Source organism: Xiphophorus maculatus, chromosome 5 (genome assembly GCF_002775205.1).
Source record: "Xiphophorus maculatus strain JP 163 A chromosome 5, X_maculatus-5.0-male, whole genome shotgun sequence".
NCBI lineage: Eukaryota > Metazoa > Chordata > Actinopteri > Cyprinodontiformes > Poeciliidae > Xiphophorus > Xiphophorus maculatus.
Window position 1 is genome coordinate 19,269,009 of NC_036447.1, and position 24,800 is coordinate 19,293,808.

General features: G+C 41.5%; 2 protein-coding genes across 2 annotated transcripts; both read left to right on the forward strand.

The window, feature by feature from the left end:
* The first annotated feature begins 752 nt into the window (after window positions 1-752).
* On the forward strand, window positions 753-7,856 carry htra3 (HtrA serine peptidase 3). The gene is made up of 10 exons (XM_014476037.2): window positions 753-1,493; window positions 2,927-3,032; window positions 3,251-3,473; window positions 3,848-4,042; window positions 4,238-4,270; window positions 5,196-5,310; window positions 5,433-5,483; window positions 5,570-5,618; window positions 5,704-5,799; window positions 6,508-7,856. Exons 1-10 carry the CDS (start codon window positions 1,010-1,012, stop codon window positions 6,674-6,676), a joined length of 1,521 nt encoding a protein of 506 aa, XP_014331523.1. The 5' UTR covers window positions 753-1,009; the 3' UTR covers window positions 6,677-7,856.
* A 13,583-nt stretch (window positions 7,857-21,439) lies between these two features.
* Window positions 21,440-24,368, forward strand: LOC102231923 (G-protein coupled receptor 26-like). The gene is made up of 3 exons (XM_014476052.2): window positions 21,440-22,458; window positions 22,587-22,700; window positions 23,749-24,368. The coding sequence occupies exons 1-3, from the start codon at window positions 21,677-21,679 to the stop codon at window positions 23,990-23,992; spliced, it is 1,140 nt and encodes a 379-aa protein (XP_014331538.1). The 5' UTR covers window positions 21,440-21,676; the 3' UTR covers window positions 23,993-24,368.
* Window positions 24,369-24,800: the final 432 nt, after the last annotated feature.

The window sequence follows — 24,800 nt, forward strand, 5'->3', positions numbered from 1 at the left end:
TCAGGTGTCTGTCATACCTTTTAGTGAAAGGCCTGAGGATCCTCAAACTGCAAGAAGGTAGCCTTTATGTGTTTTACTGGACTCTATAATATAAGTGTTTGATGTTTAAATCTACATACATAACATTGAAACGGCGACAAATACCAAGAAATGTTCAACTGCAAAATAACAGATCATCATCTGAAGGTTCAATTCACGTCCCGAGCTGCTGCATACTTAATTCAAACTGATCAGTCATTAATTTATATTCAGATCCAATTACTACACATATAGTCCCATCTGAGGTGAATCTCCATAAATTAGAATATCATCAAGGTTAATTTATTACCTCAATTTAAAAAGCAGAACTCCTGCATTCATAACACTGTATTTCAAAGATAAAAAGCGTACATATTTAAAAAAAAATACAATAAAATTAACATTTTACATAAGATCACTAAAACACTATTTTTAGGACAGAAGCTGTGCTGTTGGATTTTATGTCTCATCTTAAAACACTCCACACATTCTCTATGGAATATGAAAGGTTTGCTGTCATTCAGGCGCGCTGAAGCCATTTTCATCTGTGTTTTTGGGGAGTTTAGCCAAGATCCATCCAAAAGTCAGTGTTCATATATCCTTGTTTTGAGACTGCGGCATTAGGTTTAAAGGTTTCTAATTGAACGCACCACAGCTTCCTGGGCCGATAGAGGGATTTCTATGTGAAACTATTGCTGTTGTGTGTTTTTGTGTCCACTAGATGGCGCTTGGGGTCCGGCCAGGTTCCTAATGTGCTCCCTGTCGGTGGAAAGGACTGTTTTTTCTTTTCTTTTTTCTGAAAAACTAAACCGCAGGAGTGAAAATATAGACTATGCTGACACGCATGACTGACCATGAGTTTTTAGGAGCTTCATATAGACGTAGACATGACTCTTAGCAGTCAAACCTCAACTTCTTGGGCTACCTTAGCTACTTAAAGGGAACTCGATGCAGATTTTTTTTTTTCATAAAATAAATTACTCTTGACTTTATGAGGACGAAAGGTTTTCCGTCCGAACTTCATGTGCCTGCTAAAATGCGTTTCTTCCCAGCTTTCGCCGTGCTTTTCTTCTTTACATACGGCCTGTCCGAAGCTGCGCGCCCGGAAAAATGCGGCTCCCGGTGCGACGTGAGCTCCTGTCCGAGCCCCAGCTGTCCCGGCGGGTACGTCCCGGACAAGTGCGGCTGCTGCCTGGTGTGTTCGCCGCGGGAGGGGGACCTTTGCGGCCGCAAGAACGACCTCCCGTGCGGGGACGGCCTAGAGTGCAAGACGCTCTCCGCTTCCGATGCGGGGAAGCGGCGGGGCTCGTCCAGAGGGGTTTGCCGGTGTAAGCAGGACCACGAAGTGTGCGGCACCGACGGGAGGACGTACGGAAACGTTTGCAAGCTGAAAGCTGCCAGTCGGAGAGCCGTGCAGAAAGGGAGAGCAGCAGTGAGCCAAGCGCACAAAGGACCGTGTTCGACTCCGGACCCAAGTAGGACCGCAGAGATAAATATGCAACCTTTAAAAACTTTTAAGTTATAATTTTTTTTTTTAATATACGGTCTCATAACACTACTGCAACATTGTTATTGATTTATCCTGAAAATACCGAAAAATTACCAATTTTAAGACGGTTTCAACAAAAAAAAATGTATCAGATGCAAAAAAAACAGCGACGTAGAACAAACATTAATAAAAATAAATTTAAACGCTATTGTAGCTATGCAAAAAAAAAAAAGTACCAGAGAACAAGGAAAAGAAAGTTTATATGTTTTTTTTTTTCATGGTCACGTTCTGATTCCAGGAGAACATGGACTTGTACTTGAATTTACTGTTTCTGCCTGTTTTACTCCTCTTCTGGTGTAATTCAGATGTTTCCAGTGGGGGAGAGCTGGAGGGTCAGTTTAACACCTGACTTTTTCACTGAGGAGTCATTCTGTTGTCATAGGTGCTGAATGTGGCTAAGTAATGTCTGCCTCTAGTATCCTTAGTAACAACAAGCTGAGGACTCCTCTTCCTTAGCCTCATAGATCTAGTTTTTAGAAGAATTTCACAGTTTCACTCTTTGGGCCACAAAGTGTGCAGTATTGCTGCTCTACATGAGGATGGAAAGCAGCTGGATATTTGGATTTGTTTTCTTTACATTAAATGTCATAGTAGAATTTTAATTGACATTCATGAATACTGTAAAAGTGTTAACTGGTTTAAATTGTTTTCAGAAATGTCACTAGATTTGCCATAAAACCCGTGTCTAATGAAATGCAACTCTCACCACTAATCTCATGTTTTTAATCTTATGTTTTTGAGATGTCTGCTTATGTTTCTTCACAGTTTAAGATAAGAAAATATATTCAAAACCACAAAAGTTTTTCTTTGTAGAGGTTTGATATATTAAATTAAACATACCATAAGGCAAGTTTATCTTTTTTTTTGCCGATTTTGCTAATGTGCAAATATGTTTTCTTATGTTTTCCTGAATGGTTACAGGATGGTATTCATATCTGGCGGCATTCATACTCCCTGAATTCGTCCATAACGTGTCGTACTACAACCAGAAACTCCAATGCCTCCCTTTTTGGATTTTATTCAGTTGTTCAATAATAACTTGTTAATATTGGAAATAGGCTTCAAAGAGGCAGAGCAGGACCACAGAGCAAAGAGAAATTCAAACCATTTCTTCCATCAGTCATAGTGAGGAAGGATCATATTCTCAACTCCAACTCCTCTCTGCCCGGCTTTCTAACCGTACAGCTAGGCAGAGATTTACAGAAGAACAGAAAAAGCAAATGAGGTGGCTGTGACACGTCAAAATATAAAAAGGGTTGTGAGTATTTTTACAAGGAGGTGTATGGATGGGGATGATGGGACTTGTGTTTGCTGTCCTTTCTCTGTATTAATGCAGCTGGTTTGCTCATGTCGGCGCAGGTCGTTCTCTCACCCGTCCCAGCAGCCCTCGATACAAGTTCAACTTCATCGCCGATGTCGTGGAGAAAATAGCTCCTGCTGTTGTCCACATCGAACTGTTTGTCAGGTGTGAAATGTGTGTGTGTGTGTGTGTGAAGTACAGAGCTGGATGTTGAACCAAATGTTCCCTACAGATCCATCCAACTTGCCCCATTCTTTTGCTGTGGTGTAGTTTGAACTTACTTTAGCTCTTCAAGTGTAGCCCACTTCACAAGCTGCATCAACGTGCACTCAGAGGACGAATTGAGAAAACCAGTTCAATTCTGTTCTTCCGTTTCTCTCCAGACATCCTCTGTTTGGTCGCCACGTGCGTCTGTCCAGCGGGTCCGGTTTCATTGTGACTCACTCAGGTGTGATTGTGACCAACGCTCATGTGGTAACCACCACCGGCACGGTGACCGGGAGGCCGCAGCTGCGGGTCCAGCTCCACGATGGAGACGCATATGAGGCTGCGGTCAGGGATGTAGACAGGAAGGCAGACATAGCGACCATCAAGATCAATCCACAGGTCAGAGCGACTCTATGGATTCTTCTGGTCTTTTCTTTCTGGTTATTAAATGAGCCAACGTGAAACATCCTGACACACCTGTGTGACAATTTGTAGAGTCTTCCTGCTAGACATTCAGAAAGCCAGCGGAAATACTTTGATAAACACTAACTCTGTGACTCACAGATACAACGCTGATGTGCGTATTCTCACACCCGCATCCCAAATTCTTGGGCTGCTTTGTTAGCTTGAAAGTGTTCCTCTTTCTTTACTCCTCTATAGTACGATTTATTCATTTTTCTTACTTTGTTTTTCAGCTCCACATGTGTTTTCCTGACATCTATTTTCCACTCTGTTGTGTTTGCATTTATATGTGAACGTTCCTGTGGGAGCAGAAGAAGCTTCCTGTCCTGTCTTTGGGCAGTTCGGCTGATCTGAGACCAGGGGAGTTTGTGGTTGCCATCGGCAGCCCCTTCGCCCTGCAGAACACAGTGACAACAGGCATCGTCAGCACGGCTCAGAGAGACGGCAAAGAGCTGGGCATCAAGGATTCAGACATGGACTACATCCAGACTGATGCCATTATCAATGTGAGAACATTAACAGACTCATATACCTCTAATTGGAAGAAACATGTTGGTCAAATTTTCAGATTTCCTTAAACATAACTCTGCCAGGGACAGCAGCCATTTTGGGCTTGAATGTATGACAAAGAAATAATGATTAAGACCAGGCTTTTTATGTTTGCATTTTTTTTGTTCTACTTTGCATCTACATGCGACAAGTATGGCAACTCTGGAGGACCTCTTGTGAACTTGGTAAGTTATATTTTTGTGATCTCTATTTTATGGGGTTTTAGTAAAAATCATATGACAGTGGTGATTTTTTTTTTTGCCATAGCAAAATATCACAGTGTGTTTTCTTTTACATATATTTTAAATATGACCTGACTGCTATCGGGACCCTTTGCTATTGAGAAATGATTGCTTGTCGAAGGCGTGGACTCTGTTAAAGTTTGAAAGGTTACACAATCGCTAACGTTTACCCATGACATATGTGATGCGCCAGCCCGACGCCAAGAAACTTACCAGAAATTGTCTGCGACATAAACAACCATCCTCCACTTCAAAGAGAGAAGTGCCGATCCAAACAAGATGGCTGTCAATGTTAATTCAATATTTGGAGGCGTGGCCAACATGGACTGAACAGTTCGATCACTTCCTCCGCTGCCATTCCTAAAACGACTGGCAGACTACAATTCTAAAACATTGCAGAAAATCAATGTCATCATTCACAACTTCTCCTTCTGTTCGCTGATTCATCCGGACAAAATCCTTCTCAAGAAATCCAAGTGAATAGGAGAAAGCCCAGATGAAGCACTGTAGGGAGTTAAGAATCGAGCAGAATTGGTGGGACGGCAAAGGCCGAGCTAGGTTGGTTTTTTAACACAAAACTCCCTCCTCTCCTGAGTTTTGAACATTTCTTATGCCTGACTAATTTATGGGCCAACTTTTAGTGGATTAGCAAACTCAATCTAGTAGATTGGACTTACTGTCCAATACCATAAATACTTTCGGAAGCAAGTCTAATACTGCATTGGACTTACTGTAGGATTTTGTGATCCTGGGCAAAAGAGATTTTGACCAGGATCACATCACTGGATTTTAAGACAATGTATATCTTAAAGAGATGGGGGTTGATTCAGCAACATGTGCACAGTACTTTAGATGCATTGTCTTGCAGGATGGCGAGGTCATAGGCATTAATACTCTGAAAGTGACTGCAGGAATCTCCTTTGCCATCCCCTCAGATAGGATCAGTCACTTCCTCACAGAGTCACAGACCAAATATATCAAAGGTGAGAGTCTTAAGTTGATAACGATGAATTTCTTTATAAGACAAAAGTTGTTCAATCAACAAGTATCCACTACTTGTCGATTGAAGTAGTTAATCTCACACCGGCTGTTGCTTATGTGACAGAGAAGACCCGACTGCAGAGAAGACGCATGGAGGAGCCTCAATCTGACACAGGTGAAAACTGCTAATGATGAAAACATGATGATATAAAATCGTTTTCTTTTTAAATAATAAATGTAGCACTTTTCTGTTTGTTTCAGAAACAAAGAAGTACTTTTTAGGCATCAGGATGATAACAATCACCAAAGTGTGAGTTAAGAAGAAAAACACACTGAAGGTTGGGTAAGAATAGACTTGTTTTGTTTCGTGTTGATGGGCTTTTTTTGTGCCTCAGTTTAATGGCAGAGCTGAAACTTCAAGATCCGGACTTCCCTGAAGTCAGCAGTGGCATTTTAGTGCAGCAGGTCATCCCTAAAAGTCCTGCTGAGAGGTATGAACACACACCCTCTAATATACACAGTTCCTTATAGCTCTTTATATTACTTGCTATAAAATATTTAGACCTTTGAGATTAAACTATCTCGGGATATTTTGAAACGAAGAACTGTAAATCTATCAGGTTAAGGATTACTATGTTTCGCATAGTAAATATAGGGTAATTTCACCCTTTGAGCTTTTTCACCTATTGTCACATTACATCTATAAACTTTAATATACTTTATTGGGATAATATCATCACCTTCATAGCATAATGGCCAAAGTTATGTTTCTCCAAAACAGATTTTGGCAAAAGAATCACCACCCCTTTATGTCCAAAACTGTTTTAGGCAAGAGAAAAACAAAACAAAAAAAACAATTTTAGCAAAAAAAATGACTTTGGCCATTATTTTAGGATGGTGAGGACATGTATAACATAATATATATCACTTGAAGTAGAATGATACACAGTTGTACTTGTTTTTTTCTACAAACAAAATTAGGAAAAGTGTAACGACATGTGTGTTCAGCCACTTTTTCTCTAATACCCATAAATACTTCCAGAAATTAATTACTTAAATGGTTGTTTTGTAATATTTATAAAAATCCAGCTGGTCTGTGAAGTTTAAGTTTAAGGGTTTTTACTTTTGAAAGGCAACATAAGTGGCACATATCTTGGTAGAAAGTAATAACAAGAGTTATTTCCTTTTGTTTTGAACAGTGGAGGCATTCAGGCAGGTGACGTTATAGTGAAGCTAGACGGACACCCAGTTCGCACCACTGAAGACATCCACCAAGCTCTGCAGAGCGATCTGCCTCTCCTGCTTGAGATTCGCAGAGGAAACAACGACTTACTGTTCAACGTGCGCCCTCAGCTGCTGGGGCATTGAAAAATGGGACGGGACTTTATTTTTCAGTTAGAGCAGTCCAGTGAGAAGAGTGAGGATTTCAATCGGTGTGCAGCATTTTCAGGAAATACAACTGCAAGCGAGCAACTTTTCCAGATGCATTGATGTCTATTGTTTTTGATTTTTACTTTCAAAATGTTTGTTTTGATTTATATGCAGTGTCATGTAAAAGTATTCATACTCCTTGGACTTTCTCATATTTTGTCACGTTACAGCAACAGATTTTAATTTATTGTTGTTCAGTCTCATCTTTTGCAACCATAACCCAATTGTATACCGACATTGCCTTTATTTAAGATATTTTCTCACCAGGTTTCCTGTCCCTGCTCAAGAATAGTCGTCCCAAAGCATAATCTTGCCACCATCTTGCTTCAGCATGATAATGTCGCACTCAGTGTGACTTTACTTTTCTTCTGCGCGCAGTATTTTTTTTCTTGTTAATTAAAAAGTTTCAGTCTCATCTGACCAGGCTTGTAACAAACTGCAATTAGGACTTTTATGGCTTTCTTACAACAATGTTTTCTTTCTTACTATAAAGGCCAAATTTAAGCCCCCCCCCCCCCCCCACACACACACACACACCTCTGTTGCTTGATAACACCATTTTGATTTTAACATATTAGCAACTTTATCCCTAAAATTATACAAAGCTGTATTCTGTTTACTAGTCAGTGATCTATGGAGGCAACTGGTTGCCCTAATACTTAGAGGTATTAGCATTAGCAGAAAAATGAAAAACTGAAGGCTATGTTTAATTTTCTTTCCACTTCGCAATTTAAAAACCAGCATGTTGATCTATCACTAAAATAAAATGCACTGAAGTTATTTAGTATGTGAAAATTCAGGAGGTGTGAATACTTTCGCAAGGCCGTTTTCATTTTGACAAATACTGTATGGTTCAATACTCATGGTGCTGCTGCTGAGTGAAATGTGCTACACTTTATAATGAGGATGCTTTAGGAAAAAAAAGAAGCTTTTTAATCTGTGCCAGGGCAGCCGTGTGTGTTTTTCTGTCTGGTGTGCCGGACACCAGCTGCAAACTCGGTTCCACTGTTTATGTCTTCTCAGTCCTCCTCCTTCCTCCCTGGTTTGGAAAGGCACTCTGTTAATTTAAACAAATCTTAGCTACCATATTATAAAAACAGTACTTATACACATAAAAGGAAAAGTCCTGGCAAAGTCATTTTTATTATGTCATGTGGAGGAAATGATCTGGCAGAACATCTTAAGTCCTTAAACCCACAGAAGCTGAAATTGTATCAGGGTTGTTTGGTTTAGAATATTAAAGAAATCAAACTTATTCATCTTGATATACCCAGTTAAATCTGGTTTAAAATACAACCCAAGAAGACATGTTCATAGATGGTAACAGTTTTTCTCCACAATGAGCTGAATGAGATTGGGATCTTACTTAAAGTGTACTGGCACCTGCACAGTTCACTGAAGGAAAGATAATCTTTCTGGCCCATTTGAACAAAACTGGGTCACGTAACAGTGGTGGCTGCAGCTATGCCAGCAAAAGGGGAAAGAAAAAGAAAAGGTCATTTGTTACTGCTCCGTAGATGCAGTCCTTGGACACCATATTTGTGGGTGAGTTTGTGTTGAGGGGGGAAAAGAGCAATCCTACATCCTTGGGTTAGGGAGTGGACGCAGCTCTTTATCCATATAAAGACAAAACTGCCCGTCCAAGCCGTGTCCCTGAGCTCACATTATATATATAACACACTCACTTAACTGCGGCGAAGTACCAGTGTCCATGATATAAAAAAAAATTACAGGTATGTGTTCTGTTTATACCGCGGATGAGGCCAGACTTTGCCAAAAGATAAACATTTAACGTAGTGCCATCTACAGGCCACTTGCGAGACAAATACGTTTTTTAGTTGCTTGTTTTCCAAATTGGCCACTAGATGGCGCGTTAGGAACAAAGATGAGCTCCTGACGTGGCAATAGAAGCAGCAATTGATCAGATGTTGGACTGGACAGTATCAGCAGTTGAAGTAAAATATAGTTCATGAGAGGGTCTAAATGCTTTAATTAGTAGAAAAGAAACTTCAACGGTGAGGGAAAAATATTGATACCCCTCACAGATTTAGGTTTAAAGACATCTTTTAATTTTGACAAGTTTATTCTAACGAGAAGCAGTATTGATGTTGCTAGTTCACTCTAATAAACCTCTGGAGCCTTCGCATAACAGCTGCATTAGTACTCAGAATAAATTGCACCTAGGTGGATGCCATGTCATGAATAAGTGACTTCTGGCTGCACTTTTAATGGTTGTTTTGTTTATTTTTATGAAGATTTTCTATTCATTCATTTCTTTCTACTTATTATTTTACAGGACAACTTGTAGTCATGGACTCCATAAATCTGTGTTTATGGAGGAGAGGCGACGAGAGAGTAAGCGTTTATAAAGTTTACTAGTTCAGTATTAGTTTAATGAACAGGGACGATGTGCATAAAGCATTAATAGCAGATGCTTTACACCAGATTTAGCTGAAGCTAATTTCCATCTGTAGCAAACCGCACCGTAAACGAGAGGAAGAATGCTTCACAGAGCCTCACAGTTATGGAGCACAGATCAGAGAGGAAAGAATCATTTAGACACATAATGATTGATGTCATTGCACAGTTTACCAATAACATCGCCACTGCAAGTTTTCTTAACACAACAAAGTCCTAAAAGTGACCATAAAAAACGACCAATAATATTTTGTCAAATGAATTTTTGTTATTACGATTTTCTAAATTAAGCGGTGCACACAATCCCACGGGTGTTTAGTCAGATTATACCTTAAAATGACCTTAACCTTTCTTTTTTTCCCCATTCTCCTCTAAATTGCAATGCATGAAAGAGAAAACACAAAAATAACTCCAGAGGTTATGCCGGACAGGATCCAAATTTCAAGATGTGGTCAGCCGACATCTGAAGATAGTTCCTCCTGTGCATATTTCTTACTTACATGGTGCCAAATAGTTTTTTAAGCTAAATCGTGTCAGTGAAACTAACATCATGGAGAATGTTTATGATTCCAATCATTTTATTATTTCTCCTTGCTATAGTAACAACAGAGCGGAACAAAGTTTATGCAACACCACCATCCGTCATGACCTTTGACCTAGCAAGATGATGCTAGCTGTACAAACTGACTAGTGATCCAGGAAACTGAATCGATGTTCAAGGATCAGACAACTTTTGCAATGCACCAAAGGGCAATTTCACCGATAATCCAAGATCTGTTTGGTTGCTCAGTTATTTGACTGGTGAAATGCCACAGTTGTTTAATGAAAAAAAAAAACTAACTTGAACTATAAATGAGGTGTAGGACACAGAGAGCGGCATGCAGAGGGGAGTCTTGCTGCAGTGTCTCATTTCTCTGAAAGACGGAGAAGTTCCAGACCGAATCTCAGTAAAAAACAAATTCGTGCTTTCAGTGGAATTCATGGAATTTCAGACCTCGTTAAATCTCAAAGAAGAAAAAGGAAAAAGACTACGTAGCCCGGGGAAAGCATATATTATTGCAAGATTCCCTGAAGTAGCTGTCACTGACAGTCTTGTGTTGCAAGTCCAGCTTTGCCCCTTAATGTGAGATAGAATCAAATTTGAAAATGAAGACAGAAGGTAGAGATTTGCGCAAAAACAGTGATTGTGAGGACAAATGGCTGTGCCAAGCTTTGTCCAATAGTCAAGGCGGTGAGAGGTGTGATGATGATATTATGCAGCAGGATAGTGTGGGCTGAGGCGGTGTGTAGATAGAGATCTAGAAACTTTGGCTGGTTTGCATTTCATCTCCTCCTTTCACCATGTGCTGCACACAGTAGCTCTGATCAGCAAAGCGGTGAGTCATTTGAGGAGAGTATTATTCCAGACAGATGGAAGTAGTTAGGGCCTGTGTAACTGTAACGCCTTCACTAAATCGAATTCTTGTTTTTTTTTAGTCCAAGCTGTCTGAGGCGCTGCAGCAGTAGCATATGTCCGATGAGTAGTCTGTGACTTTAATGGTGCAGCAGCCTGAGTGACTTACTGCCACTTCACTGGCTGATTAACTCTTGAAATATTTTTCTCAGTCAGCAAACTCCTTTTATTCTCTTTAATTTCATTCAGTTCAACTCATTTTTATTTATATAACATGTTTAAGACACAGCTATGACTTTTACGAGCTCGTAAAAGTAACATTTGTAACATTTGTAACATTCGTAGCACTTTTATTTAGCATGGCTGCATCTGAACCAGCTTTACTCTTAACTACTTTCCCCAGAATCTACCCTCCACATGGAGGCCTGTTCTTCAGACATGGCTACAAAGATGAAATATTATAAAAAATATTATGAATCTAAAGTAATATCAATGTCAATGTACCCATAGGTCAGGCACTTCACCCCAAAAACCTACCAATCTGCTCGCATCAACATGTAAATGTGTTGGTTTGTGAGTGCCAGTGGGTGAATGTGCCTCTAGTGTGAAGCTCCTTGACTGATCAGTATGACTACAAAAAGTGGCATTCTGTCCTTTTACCATCAACAAAACTGGGAAAAAAGATACGTAGTACATTAAAAGACAGGCACAGGCAGTCAGTAAGATAGATGGCTGTGTAAAAAGACTGAAGGTAATTAACTATAAGCCCTCTTAACAGTTTGGTTTTTGTCTCGGATTTGAAGGCGCGGGGGGAATTAAGGTTTGTTACCCAGCCAGAGAACGGGAGCCAGGAGACGTAAAGCGCTGCCCCCTGTTCTGGATCTGAAAAATGTTGGAATGAAAAGCAGAGCGGCAGTGTTACTGTGGGACTACGCAGAATAATGAGCTGTTTTCAGATGGAGCTACCGAGAACTCTGTGTTAATCAGAACAATGGACTCTTAGACTAACACGTGGCTGGTTTACCTGTCAGCATCCCGGCTTCTGGTTGAACTCTAACTGTTTTTAATGACTTGTGCAGGCATCCAACTAAAATAGAATTGCAGCAATCCTGTCTGCTATTGTTTTGTATTGAATCGTCAGAGCATGGTTCCTATTTTAAACATAACTTTTATATCAAATTATTTTTATGACTTGGTTTTCGTGCGAGGTGAAGCAAAAATCTTTGTCAAGCATGACTCTGGGGTTCTTTATAGATGCCTTCTGTTTAACCTGAACTTATGAAAAGGAAATTACAAGTTATTGTTTTTACATCCTTGAGACAACACTCTAACTTCAGTGTGTATAAGAGCAGAGCTAGCCCAGCGTTGTATGGGCCACAGACTGGTTTTGATTGGGGGCCGTTCAGCTATCATTGCTATCCACAGCCCAGCAGATACCTCCATGTTTGAATATTTCTGGAATATGTTTTTATCACACCTAATAACATTGTTTATAGCTGGAACGTTATAAACTTATCACACAATTTCTTAAATTGATTGAATTTACACCCAAATGTGTGTTTCTACTCTCCAGTAAGTCGTGGTTTTATATGTTAAGCTGAAAATTATTCGTATTCCTGACAGATTTAGGTTAGAGTACTGTAGTCTTTTACTGACTCCAAGTTGTTTGTTCTGACTGGAAGTAATATTAATGTTTTGGGGTTTTGACTTGAATCTGAGTGGCAGTCAGTGGATGGAGCTAAAGATTAGGGCGATGGGAAGGAGTTCATCCAACATAAAAGACTTGAAGTTCATCAATAAAGTTGATTGTTTAAACACCAAAAAGAGATGTGGTAATAAATATTGCAAATTGTATTTATGGTTGTAGCATTTAAATAAAAACATAATTCTTTTTAACAGTTTCGTATTGTCTTTTGGGAGACCCATTTCCAGTTTTCTACCAGTAACAGATTTCATAAGCAAAGAGTTTTATATTGAAATTGGCCAGAGGTTTGAATAATTTGGGGCTGAACTGTATTTATAAAACATGTAAAAAATTTATTTTAGAAAGTTTGATCTTCTGGAGCTCAGACAGACTGAGACTTAAAATCATCAGGCACAATGGTCCATTTATAAAAGTGTTACAGAAACAGACGACTATCACTGTGTGGACAAATCTGCTTCTAAGACAGAGACGGGGTTGGTGTGAAAGAAGATAATAATTTTAAATGACTAAAAAAAACGAGCAGCTTTGTGAGATCGATAGAGCACATGGCATGTTTATATGTCCAGCATTTGACTGTAGTGAAAGAGGGATCGAAACAAATAGTTCAAAGATGAAGAGTATTAACAAACTCATTTTGTTTCTGTGTTTCCTCAGCTTCCAGTTTTATCGGTGCTCACATCAGCCTCATTGCAAATGCAAAAGGTACATTTATCTGTCAGGATTTGGTCAACAACTCGGGCTTCAAAAGCTTGAGTATTTGATTTACACTCATCAAGTTTTGTGGAACAGAATACCATACGGAAAAAAAACCCACATCTGTTAGCTATTACTGCTATTGTAAAATTTAATTGTTGTTTTTATTGTTCCCGATTAGTCAAGGTTCACATAAATAATTTGCCATTTAGGGTTTGTAGGCAGCCTCTTTGTCTGGACTTCATGGACGTTGCTACAATGTTTCTGCCGTAGAGGTTCAATATTCTGAAAGGTTTACTCTGACTTGGGGTTTCACTCAAACTAACCAAGTGGTTTAACATTCAAAACTTATGGTTTATTTCCTAAATCAAACTTTAGCAAAAGAAAAAAAAAACGTGGGACAGGAAAGAAAGTCAGATGGGACTCATAATGGACTTGAATCACATTTTCCAAGGAAAACATAAGTAGTATGAAAATGTTCTCACAGATGAGCAAAATCCAGTTGTACAACATGAGGAACATAAAAGCTGAAGAACACCAGCGACTGAAGACCAAGTTTGAGACCATTGATGTAGATCAGGGGTCTCAAACTCCAGTCCTCGAGGGCCGCAGTCCTGCAACTTTTAGATGTGCCTCTGCTGCACTACCTGAATAGAATAATTGGGTCATTAAGGCTCTGGAGAACTGATCTACACAAGGAGGAGGTAATTAAGCCATTTCATTCCAGTGTTTTGTACCTGTGGCACATCTGAAAACTGCAGGACAGCGACCCTTGAGGACTGGAGTTTGAGACCCTTGATGTAGAACAACGGTGAGACGAGACCAAAGTTGAGCTTTTTTTTGACCTCGATGTTGATCCCTGAAAAGCTCACATTGTACATCACCCAACGCAGACTGTGGTCACAATGGAACATGGAACTATAGAGATTCTGATAGATCTCTATATGATCCCATAGAGCTCTATAGAGATCCTACCAGTATGAAAACATAAGTTTTGAAAAGTGAAAGTCTTAAGATCTGATGAAAACATAGACCCAGAGTTACAATGGAGGGATTTAAATCAAAGTATATTCATGTGTCAAGGCCTTAACCCTAACAAGAATCTGTGGAAAGACTTGATTGATGTTCACAGAGGCTAGCTGAAGTTATTTTACCAACAATGCACCGTGATTTCAGTGTCCACATGTTCAAAGCTGGTGGAGTCTGGAGAAATGCACATCACTTGTTGCAGAGAGAGTGAAAATGATATTTTAACCCGTACAATTACATAATCACAACCTATATGTTTAACTGAGAAAATTGAAAAAGACACAATCCTGCTACATTTGGCTAGAATTGCAGGGCTAGAGTGGCGGTGGCCACGCTGAGATACTCATTTTCATGTTGGTGGATCATGAGGCTGGAAACAAAGGAGATGCTGAGCAGGTTTATTAGAAAAAAAGACAGTGAGTCAGACAACAACACAAAGCTGAGGTCATTTGGAGTGTCTCACATTCCATCAATAATGAACCCCGTCAAGACTCCTGCTTGCCGAATCTTCACATGATCCAACAAAACTCTTAATTTAGGAAAATTACTTTTGGATTTGAATTGGGAGTTTTCTACATGCTGGGAGATAGTAAACAATCTTTTGTCAATCTAATGAATGTCCAAATACAGCCACAGTCTGTGTGACAGAGACTAAAACCAGAAAACGTTTGTTTCTTCTGGCAGGCAGCCAGCTCACTCCCTCCCTTTTGTCTTTTTCTGCCCCAGCCTGCCACATTTCCCCTCATGTCCTCCTCTTTCTTACACAACCGTTGCATTTGTGGATCTTGAATAATACAGCTACATTTTTCACATCTTGTGACCTCTGTGTGGGCGGAGTGTGTGCTCACATTGGCAATATGACAGCCAGTGCATGTGCTGATGAATTTCATGTGGGTGTGTTGTTATGTGTGTTTCTCAGCCTTAGTGCTTGAAGGAACAGGCTAATTGGCTTGTGTTGCAGCTATAAAGTTGACTCAATCTTTTAATGAGGATAACGGCCGCTGTGACCAAACTAGAGGTCCAGATTTTTGCGGACTGAGGACACATACACACCTTCAAGGAGTGATACACTATTAGGTTTTGAACGGTAGCATATGCTGCATAAAAATACACACAACCATATTTTTCTATCTGTTTTGACATCAATTCAGACCAAACTGATCAAATACGATAAAACTCTAATCATTTCTTTTTGCTAGCTGCTTCAATGAGGAGGGGCAAACGTCTTGAAAGATATTGAGTCGTTTTCTGCTAATGTAGAGGTTTACGTTGTGTTTCTTAAAATTGCCTTCAAACCGAATGACTTGGGTAAAACATTTTTCACAACCTTCTTAGTTTATCTGTAAAATTTGCTGAAATTCCTACAGGTGTCACTGAGTCATGGTTTGTTAGCTAGTTTTACATTTCAGATCTGCACACAAATTTTCCAAGGGACTGAAATCGGGACTTTGTGATGGTCACTCCAAAACATTGACTTTGTTGTCCTTCAGCCTCTCTTTAGCTAATCCTAAGTTCATTTTTTTAAATACATTTGTGCTCTTTAGCATTTCCACATAATGCGCTTTCCTCATGATGTCATTAATATTAGATAGATAGATAGATAGATAGATAGATAGATAGATAGATAGATAGATAGATAGATAGATAGATAGATAGATAGATAGATAGATAGATAGATAGATAGATAGATAGATAGATAGATAGATAGATAGATAGATAGATAGATAGATAGATAGATAGATAGATAGATAGATAGATAGATAGATAGATAGATAGATAGATAGATAGATAGATAGATAGATAGATAGATAGATAGATAGCATTTATTGTCATTGAACAGAATTCAACGAAATTTCCATTGCAGCTCCCGTGCAAAAGGTCAAATATATACAGTATAAATAAGCAAACACACAATAATAATAATAACAATATATACAACTAAATTAACTAAAGGCACTCAACCACACCAAAGAAGTAGCAGCAGGTCCAATTATGGCAAAGTACAGATAATGTGACAGTGCAAAGTGCAGAACAGTGTGGCTGTGTGGGGGTGGGGGATATGTATGTGTGACTGCGAGGTTATGATATGTGTGGGAGGGGGGGGCGGCAGGGAGTAATGGCTCTGGCGGCTGTGGGGAAGAAACTGTTTCTCAGTCTATTTGTTGTAGTCCGTATATTCCTGTACCGCTTGCCTGATGGCAGCGGCACAAACAGTCTGTGGCCTGGGTGGCTGGAATCCATGGCTATGGATCCAGCTCTCTTCTTGACCCGGTCTGTGTAAATGGAGTCCAGGTCTGGGAGGGGGCATCCCACAATGCCTTGTGCTGTTCTCACCACCCGTGTCAGTTGTTTCCTCTCCAGTGCTGTGCAGCTACCATACCACACAGTCATGTTGAGGCAGAGGATGCTCTCGATCATCGCCCTGTAAAAGTTCACGAGCAGCTGTGAGGAAAGTCCAGCCCGTCTCAGTTTCCTGAGGAAGAAGAGCCTTTGTTGTGCTTTCTTCACCAGGTGGGAGGTGTTTGTGTTCCAGGAGAGGTCAGACGTGATGTGGAGGCCCAGGAACTTGATGTTGTCCACACGTTCCACCACTTCTCCACCTATGAGAAGGGGAGTGTGATCCGTCCTCCTGGACCTTCTGTAGTCCACAATGACCTCCTTGGTCTTCCCTGTGTTCAGCACCAAGTTGTTGGCTGAACACCACTGAGTGAGCTGCAGAATCTCCTCTCTGTAGTGGGTCTCGTTGTTGTCTGAAATGAGACCCACTACTGTTGTGTCGTCCGCGTACTTCACGACTGTGTTGGTGGGGTGGATGGCCACGCAGTCGTGTGTAAACAGGGTGAAGAGAGCTGGGCTGAGCACACAGCCCTGCGGCGTGCCTGTGTTGAGGACCAGTGGGGACGATGTTGAGCCACTTATTCTCACCACCTGAGGCCTGTTGGTGAGGAAGTCTCTGATCCAGTGGCACAGTGAAGCGGGCAGCCCCACCTCGAGTAGCTTCAGCACCAGCTTGTCTGGGATGACGGTGTTAAATGCTGAGCTGAAGTCTACAAATAGCATCCTGACGTAGGTGTTGGGATGCTGCAGATGGGTCAGGGCTGTGTGCAGAGTGATGGAGACAGCATCCTCTGTTGACCGGTTCGCTCTGTAGGCGAACTGAAGGCTGTCCAGGTTTGCGGGGATGAAGTCTCTGATGTACTTCAGAAGAATCCTCTCAAAGCACTTCATGATCACCGGGGTCAGAGCGACAGGCCGGTAATCGTTCAGGCTGGTGATGGACCTCTTCTTCGGTACAGGGATGATGGTGGAAGACTTGAGACACTCAGGAACCGTGGCGAGCTGCAGGGACAGATTGAAAATGTCCAGAAACACTCCTGCCAGCTGGTCGGCGCAGGTTTTCAGTGTCTGGCCTGACACCTTGTCCGGTCCTGGAGCTTTGTGGGTGTTGATCCTCCTCAAGGTGGACGTCACCTGATGCTTCTGTAGGACGAGGGGCTGGTGCTGCTCTTCCAGTTGGGGTAGATGTACGGCTTCTCTGCTGCCCGCCGTGTCAAAGTTGGCAAAGAAACTGTTTAAGGTGTCAGGCAGGGTGGGGTTGCGGCTGGTCAGCTGAGTGCTGTGTTTGTAGTCCGTCATGGTTCTAATGCCTCTCCACATGCTTCGGGGGTTGTTGTTGATGAAATGTTCCTCAATCTGCTGTTTGTACTGGAGCTTGGCCTGCTTAATACCTTTTTTCAGTTCCGACCGGGCCCTGCTATAAGTCAACCTGTCTCCAGACCTGTAGGCAGCATCCCGGGCTTTCAGCAGGGCCCGTACTGTGCTGTCCAGCCATGGTTTCTGGTTTGGAAACACTTTTATGGTCTTAACAGGGAGCACAGCGTCGGTGCAGAACTGAACATAGGACAGAACGGACGATGAGTATTCCTCCAAGTCTGCGCCGTCCCTGAACACACTCCAGTCTGTATGCTCAAAGCAGTCCTGAAGTGCTCAAAGCACTTCAGGACTGCTGAGGCCTCCTCAGTCCAGACCTGAACTATTCTGGTGGTCGGCTTAGTTCTGCAGGCCAGAGGCTTGTAGACAGGAATCAGCTCCACTGAGATGTGGTCAGACATGCCCAGATGTGGAGCTGCTACAGCCTTGTAGGCTCCGGGGATATTGCAGTAGACCTGGTCCAAAATGTTATTGTCTCTGGTGGGAAAGTTTATGGATTTGTGGAATTTGGGAAACACAGCCTTCAGTTCCACGTGATTGAAGTCCCCCGCCACAATCACGGCCGCCTCCGGGTTGGAGTTCATCTGCACGCTGATCAGGCAGTACAGCTCCTCTAATGCTAGCTTAGCATTAGCCCTCGGTGGTATGTAGACGGCCATGATCACAATGGACGAGAGTTGAGGACATGAAACTGAGTATTTTGAACGGTAACATCTGTCACTATCAGCAGAGAAGAGCCAAAAGAACATTTATGCACCTGGATTTATGGCACTTATTTTTATTAAACTCTTGAGTAAGATTTGGTTATGAACCTGTAGATGTGATACAAACTATTACTTTCTGAAAGATATTGTAAATGACAAGAGCAAAATTCACTTGTTTTAAAATTTAATAATAACAGACAATTTTGCATTACTTATAACTCCTGTTTAAAATGTTCTTGAGGCAAAGATATTTTTAAACTCATGTAAATTTAAGGTATTTTATACAGTTTGTTCAATGTTATCTGACTCTCCAGATATGAAAGAAAAGCAGAATTTCTGCTTTTAGAGTTGCCTGAGTGGCTTATATTTGGTTATTTTGTCATTTGAAAAATAAAGATAATTGTGACAATGAAAATTGTTTTATAACGGTGTGTATTTGCATGACACTTTTGTAGTTAAAAAATGTCCGAACAAACTATTGGCCCCCAGGCATCTTGACTTTATCAAATCTGGCCCTCTTTGCAAAAAGTTTGGACACCCCTGCAGTAGGGTGTTTATCTTTATTAGGAGCTGACAGGACATAAACCAGCCTAATTAATTGTTTTTAAGTACCGGTAATATAACAGGATAATGTCAGTTTAGCATTTTTCAGCCAAATGATTAAAGCGCTAGACAAAGTACTACTGTCTTTGACAGGACTAATAGGAACATCTGGAAGACACATTTGAAATTAAAAAAGAAGCTTAGCCAAAAAAAACACTGGAACTGTAATCTTCAATAATTGAAAAGAAGGGAACCACATGTTCTCTACCGCTCTGGGAGTCCAAGCAAAACCTAGAGCAAGTAAACAACGTCAACACCAAGCTCTTCTTTGGGCTTCTAGGACAGCAGCAACCCCAAAAAGAGTATGATTTGAATGCTGGATTCCTCAGCTATGGCTGAACGGAAAAAAAATATATATATGTATATGTACATTTTTTTTAAACTACTAGTAGTTTGTTTTTTTATTTGTTTGTTTTTTATCAGGGTGCTTTATTTTAAATGTTTAGACTTGGAGCACCACATAGTACAGTCCAAAAGAAATTAAACATTTTTCATTTGAAACAATGTACTGAGGAGTATGTTTTCCATATTTTCTAAATTTAAATAATAATTGGTTTCACCAAACAGGAAGCCAAAAGGCTTACTAGTGATTCAGAGTAGACTAAAGCACTTTCATCTTCAGTGCATAGATGAAAGTGTGAAAACATGGACAAGTTAGCTTTTATTTCAGGAATTTGCTTCAAGGATAAAGAACTCCAACACCGTAAGAAAAAAAAAAAACACACATGACGTTTCATTCCACTTTGAAAAATATTTACACATCTCCTCTGGTAACTATCAGTGGAGTATGTTTTTTTTATGCAAAGGCATGATATCAACACCACATCTCCTCCTCTCAGCTATTTGAGAAAAAAAAACCTCTGATCCTAATAATGCAGACAGAACAGGGTCAGCTTTCCTCCTCGTGTCACAAGCAGCCGCAGACGGGACAAAGTCTGAATTTATCACCAGGAAACTTTCATCAGATGAGAAAACTGCTGATTTATCCCCCACGGACTGAAACTGTGGTACAGTTCAAAGAGAAAGTTAAAAAAAAACATGATTTAGCTGCTGCCAGCTGTGGAGACTGAGTTATGTAATAGCACTCACACTCATAGCGTTCAGTATTCATACAGCCCGAGGTATGGTGGCTCAGAGGGGAGCACCGTGGACTTTCTGTCTGGAAGCAGGAGTTCTCCATCATCCGTGCCATCAGTCACTTACTTTGCAGCCTGGAGAACCCAGAGCAGCAACACGCGATCACTCAGCGGGGTTCTCCATGAAAAAGGGGGAGTCATCCCTCTCTCTTCCCCTCCCATTTCTGTCTCTGAAACAACAGGTTGGGTTTCCTTCGTAAACATGCTCAGTGGCAGCAGACCTACTGGGCAGAGCGGGAGGACAAAAAGGGAAAAAGAGGTATTAAATTAAAGAGAAACAGGCTGAACGCAATCTTCTGGAAACTGGTGAAGATTAAATGACTGGAGACAGAAAGAACTAAAAACATGAGGGGAGCTGGAAAGATTAAATGCAGCGCCGCACGCTATCACTGCACTCCCCCTCCTTCCTTTCATACACACATGTACACACGTATATTGTAGGTCTGTCTGTCTTCACAAGGAGTTTGCATTGACTCCCGTTCATTGTTAATCCATTTCTATTGCCTAATGCTAACAGTCCTAACCTCAAAACAACATTTCTACTGATGGGGCCCAGATTTGGACCCCATAAGCAGCAGAGGGTGTTGATGGTGTGGGCCTGTTTCTTTGCCAGTTGCTCTGGGGACTCCGTTGGAGTCCAAGACATCATGAACCAGAAACACCAGAAATTTTGAGCAACAACATTTATGTCAATAATTCCAGAGGAACGTGGTTTTTAAGCCGCGAGGGAAGTACTCACAATGATACTTTACTAGAGGTAATAAGAAAATAACACAGTTATTTTCAAGCTATATACAAAAAAATCCTTACATGTGAAGTAGATCTAAAAAAACTACAAACAGATAAACTGTTCAAATCACTTATTAAAAACAAACCAGTGCTATTAAAAAAACAGTAGTAAAGGAGTTCCTCAGTGCTCATTTTCATACTGTTTTGAGTCGAAGTGTGTGATAGTGAGTGTAGCTTTGTGTTCATGCTGAATAAGCCATTTTCACCAATAAGGCAGAACATTATGAACACTGATGGGTTAATAGGCAAAGTATTATGTAGCAGGGTATTGTTTGTAATAGGAATGTTTGTAACATTCATCCATACATACACACATTTATTTTGTGAATATGTAAACGTCTTGCCACCTTTGCTGCCACACATCAGTCCATCTTCTTGGGCAGAACTTCCTCGTGACATCCGCGTCTGTCTTCTTAACTTTAGCTCCTGTGTGAATATTGTTCAAATTCACATGAGCCAACCACCGGCTACACGTGTCTCGCGCACGGTATTTCTGGAGAGGAAGGAGGCGCCGGCCGGCCAGTGCGCATGAGCGGGAAAAAGCACAGAAAGCTCCGTTTGTAATCTCATCTGCAGTAGCTTTTCACTCCGGGTTAAACAGAAGTTGTTACCGTTGGGATTAAGGAGACTTTTGTCAGCAGTTCCGTGAAAAAGCACAGCTAGCACACTTTGTCTGTGATGCATTTTTAACCGACAGGAAATCCTTGTTTGGACATTTCAGCACTGGACAGCGGTCCGCGCGCGAGGGCGTACGGCATGTGGCAGGGCTGGTTTGTGACAGCTGTAGGTGGGCAGGAGCTGAGCGCGTGGAGGACCCTCCACAGCATCCCCCCCACCGAGGCAGCAAACACGGGACTGCAGGAAATGAGCATCCCGCAGTTCCTCCTGAAGGGCTCCGTCGTGGTTTCGGCAGTTGTCGCGCTCTTGACGAACTTTTCGGTGCTGCTATGCTTCACCCAGAGCGCAGAGTTACGATCCCACGTTCCGGGGATCTTCACCCTAAATCTCTCCATCTCCAACGTCATCCTCGCTCTCATCAACATGCCGGCCACTTTTCTCGGCGTGGCCAGCAGCGCGAAGCCCCTCAGGGACCCGCTGTGTCGCGCCGTGAGTTTCACCGAGACTTTCGTCACCTGCAACGCCATGCTGAGCATGGCCGCGCTCAGCGTGGACAGGTGGGTGGCGGTGGTGTTTCCTCTCAGGTACTCCAGCAAGATGCGCTACCGGGACGCGCTTGTGATCGTGTCCTACTCCTGGCTCCACTCCTTCACTTTCTCCCTGATCCAGCTGATGATGGGCTGGGGGGCGTACAGCCACACGTACGCCTCGTGCACGCTGCACCTGGACGCTGAGGCGGCGTCGCATCGGAGTGCCTATGTCACCTTCACGGCGCTGTTCCACTGCAGCAGCTTCGCGCTCTGCCTCTTCGTCCTCTGCTTCGCCTACCTGAAGGTTCTGAGAGTCGCCAGGTCGCACTGCAAGAGGATAGATGTCATCACAGTGCAAACTCTGCTTCTGCTGGTGGATATTCACCCCAGGTGGAGAATGGTGTCAAGGGGTGGGGGGTGGGGGGCACATAAAATATGCATTTGCTAATCTAAGTAACTTTTGCGCCTACTGATGTCAGTCATGTAATAATGTTGTCCTGTGTCCGTCTGTCTGTCAGTGTAAAGGAGAGGTGTCTGGCCCAACAAAGGAAGAGAAGGCGGCGAGCCGCTAAAAAGATCTGCATCTTCATTGGTTCCTTCATCATCTGCTTTTCACCGTATGTCGTAACGAGGTAACAGCCTACTGTGGTGCTGACGTGTGTCTTCAAAATGTGTTTAGCGACACGTGTTTCTATTCTGTTGCTGTGGTACAGCAGAAGTGTCACGCTGGGACCCAGGAAAGCATCCGAGGTCAACACCTCGACACTAATGCCGCTTTATAGATCTTGAAAATGAAATTATTCGTGTCAGGCCGGATTGGATTTTGTGATCAGTGCTGTTAAGAATGGACTTTGCTTTGAAAATATTATAACTATGTTATATTTGTTTAGAAGTGAATGACTTAATTAGTTACTTTCACAGACAGTCACAAAGGGCTATGAAAGACAAGAAATAGATTATGCAAATCACAGGACATAAAAAAAACCATACATAAACAGGTGCATTAAATCTATTTATACATAGGATAAAAATAAACATATGTATAGTAGAAAAAGTGACATTACTCCTGAGCATCTGCTGGACTAAGGAGATACTTAATTGCTTTGTTTCACTGGCAGCAACCTACAAAGGTGTGACCATAGTGTTCTCAGTCTTGTTCAAGCAACTTTTAAATCTGCAACGCCTAAACGCCTCTCTCTCTTACGACTTTATGACACTGTAAAAGAACACGATTTTCACTCATAGAAAATCTGCTTTGTTTGGTAAAATGATTTAGAATCCCCAAAGAGTGGTGGAGATAACAAACAAAATAAATTGTATTTAGTTATACAGAAATATATTTTTCCACCCCAGGGAAAAGTAAAGGTTTTACTCTGTTCTGCTATAATTTATAGATAAAACATGCATTATAAAAATCTATCCCTAACCCCTGGTCGTTTTCTTTCTGAAGTCATCCAAAAATCTTCTTTAACAATTCAAAACAGTTTCTCTAAGCCCTGGCTAGCACTGGCATCTTAAAAAGAATTACAATCTTTAATATTTTATAAAAGCTCCCTGAATCCTCCACTTTTCTGGCAGGAAAATGAGCCCTGAGAGGGTCTCTGTCAGTTTGTTTTGACTATAAATAATATATAGTATAGCCAGTATAAGTGTCTTACTCCTCCTTTCCTCTTCCTGCAGGCTTGTAGAATTGTTGCCCTCGGTGGATGTGCCCCGACATTGGGGCATTGCTACCAAATGCCTGGTCTATGCCAAGGCATCCAGCGATCCATTCGTTTACTGTCTTCTGCGACACCAGTACAGGAAGGTCCTGGTGAACGTCATCTGCCGCTTAGTGAGAAAGGACCACTACTTCCTGTCTGCGCACAGCACCAGCAGCGTGTGGGACACCTCGGATGAAAACTTTCCTGAGAGGATAACTTGAAATCACCTGGTTTGAGTTAGTTGATTCTTCTGTGTCTTGTCAAGGGAGAGGGCAAACGTTAGTGTTTGGAGAAGAGGTCCAGGCCTAGCCCAGGGAGGTCACTTGAACACACCGCTCTGGTACAAAGACCAAGTAAATCTCGAAGTGTCCCAGACTCTACCGCTGTCTGCATGGCTGCTATGTTGGTGCGCTGAAAACTAAAGCATCCTGTTCATCACCATCTTGATGTGTCTCTGGAGTGATGTAATAGTGATCTTTGCAAGAGACTGTTGGAAAAATGTTACAGCTGATATTATTTCTTGTGTTAATGAAGTGTTATTGTTGTGCACAAAATAAAAAATAAATGTGTGAAGCTATTAAATCACAGCAAGAAGGCGATTTAAACACCCCCGCCCCCACAGCCAGAGACATGCTGAGTCAAGCATGAGCTCATCAGACACAGGCATTATGTGGCTCATTATGCTCCAGTTGTCACCTCATGTAAAAGTGATCCCAACGCAGAATTTTAATGAAAAAGCCAGAAAATGTGACATCTGCAATCATCTAAACTGCATGAACAGTGAAAGGTTGATGAAATGGGCCAGCCAATCCTGTCTTTCAGCATCTCGTTCTTTTTTCTGTGCAGGACAAAGACTGTTTAACTAGACACAGACTTAAAAATGGAGTCACTGGATGGCCAGTTTTTGAAGGGGGGTACTTTACACTGATAAAGCCTAACATTGTGTCCACCTTGTTCAGCACATCTCACATATACAACGAGTGGATCAAATTTTGAGGTCTACAGTAGATGATTTTCTTTAAAATCCCA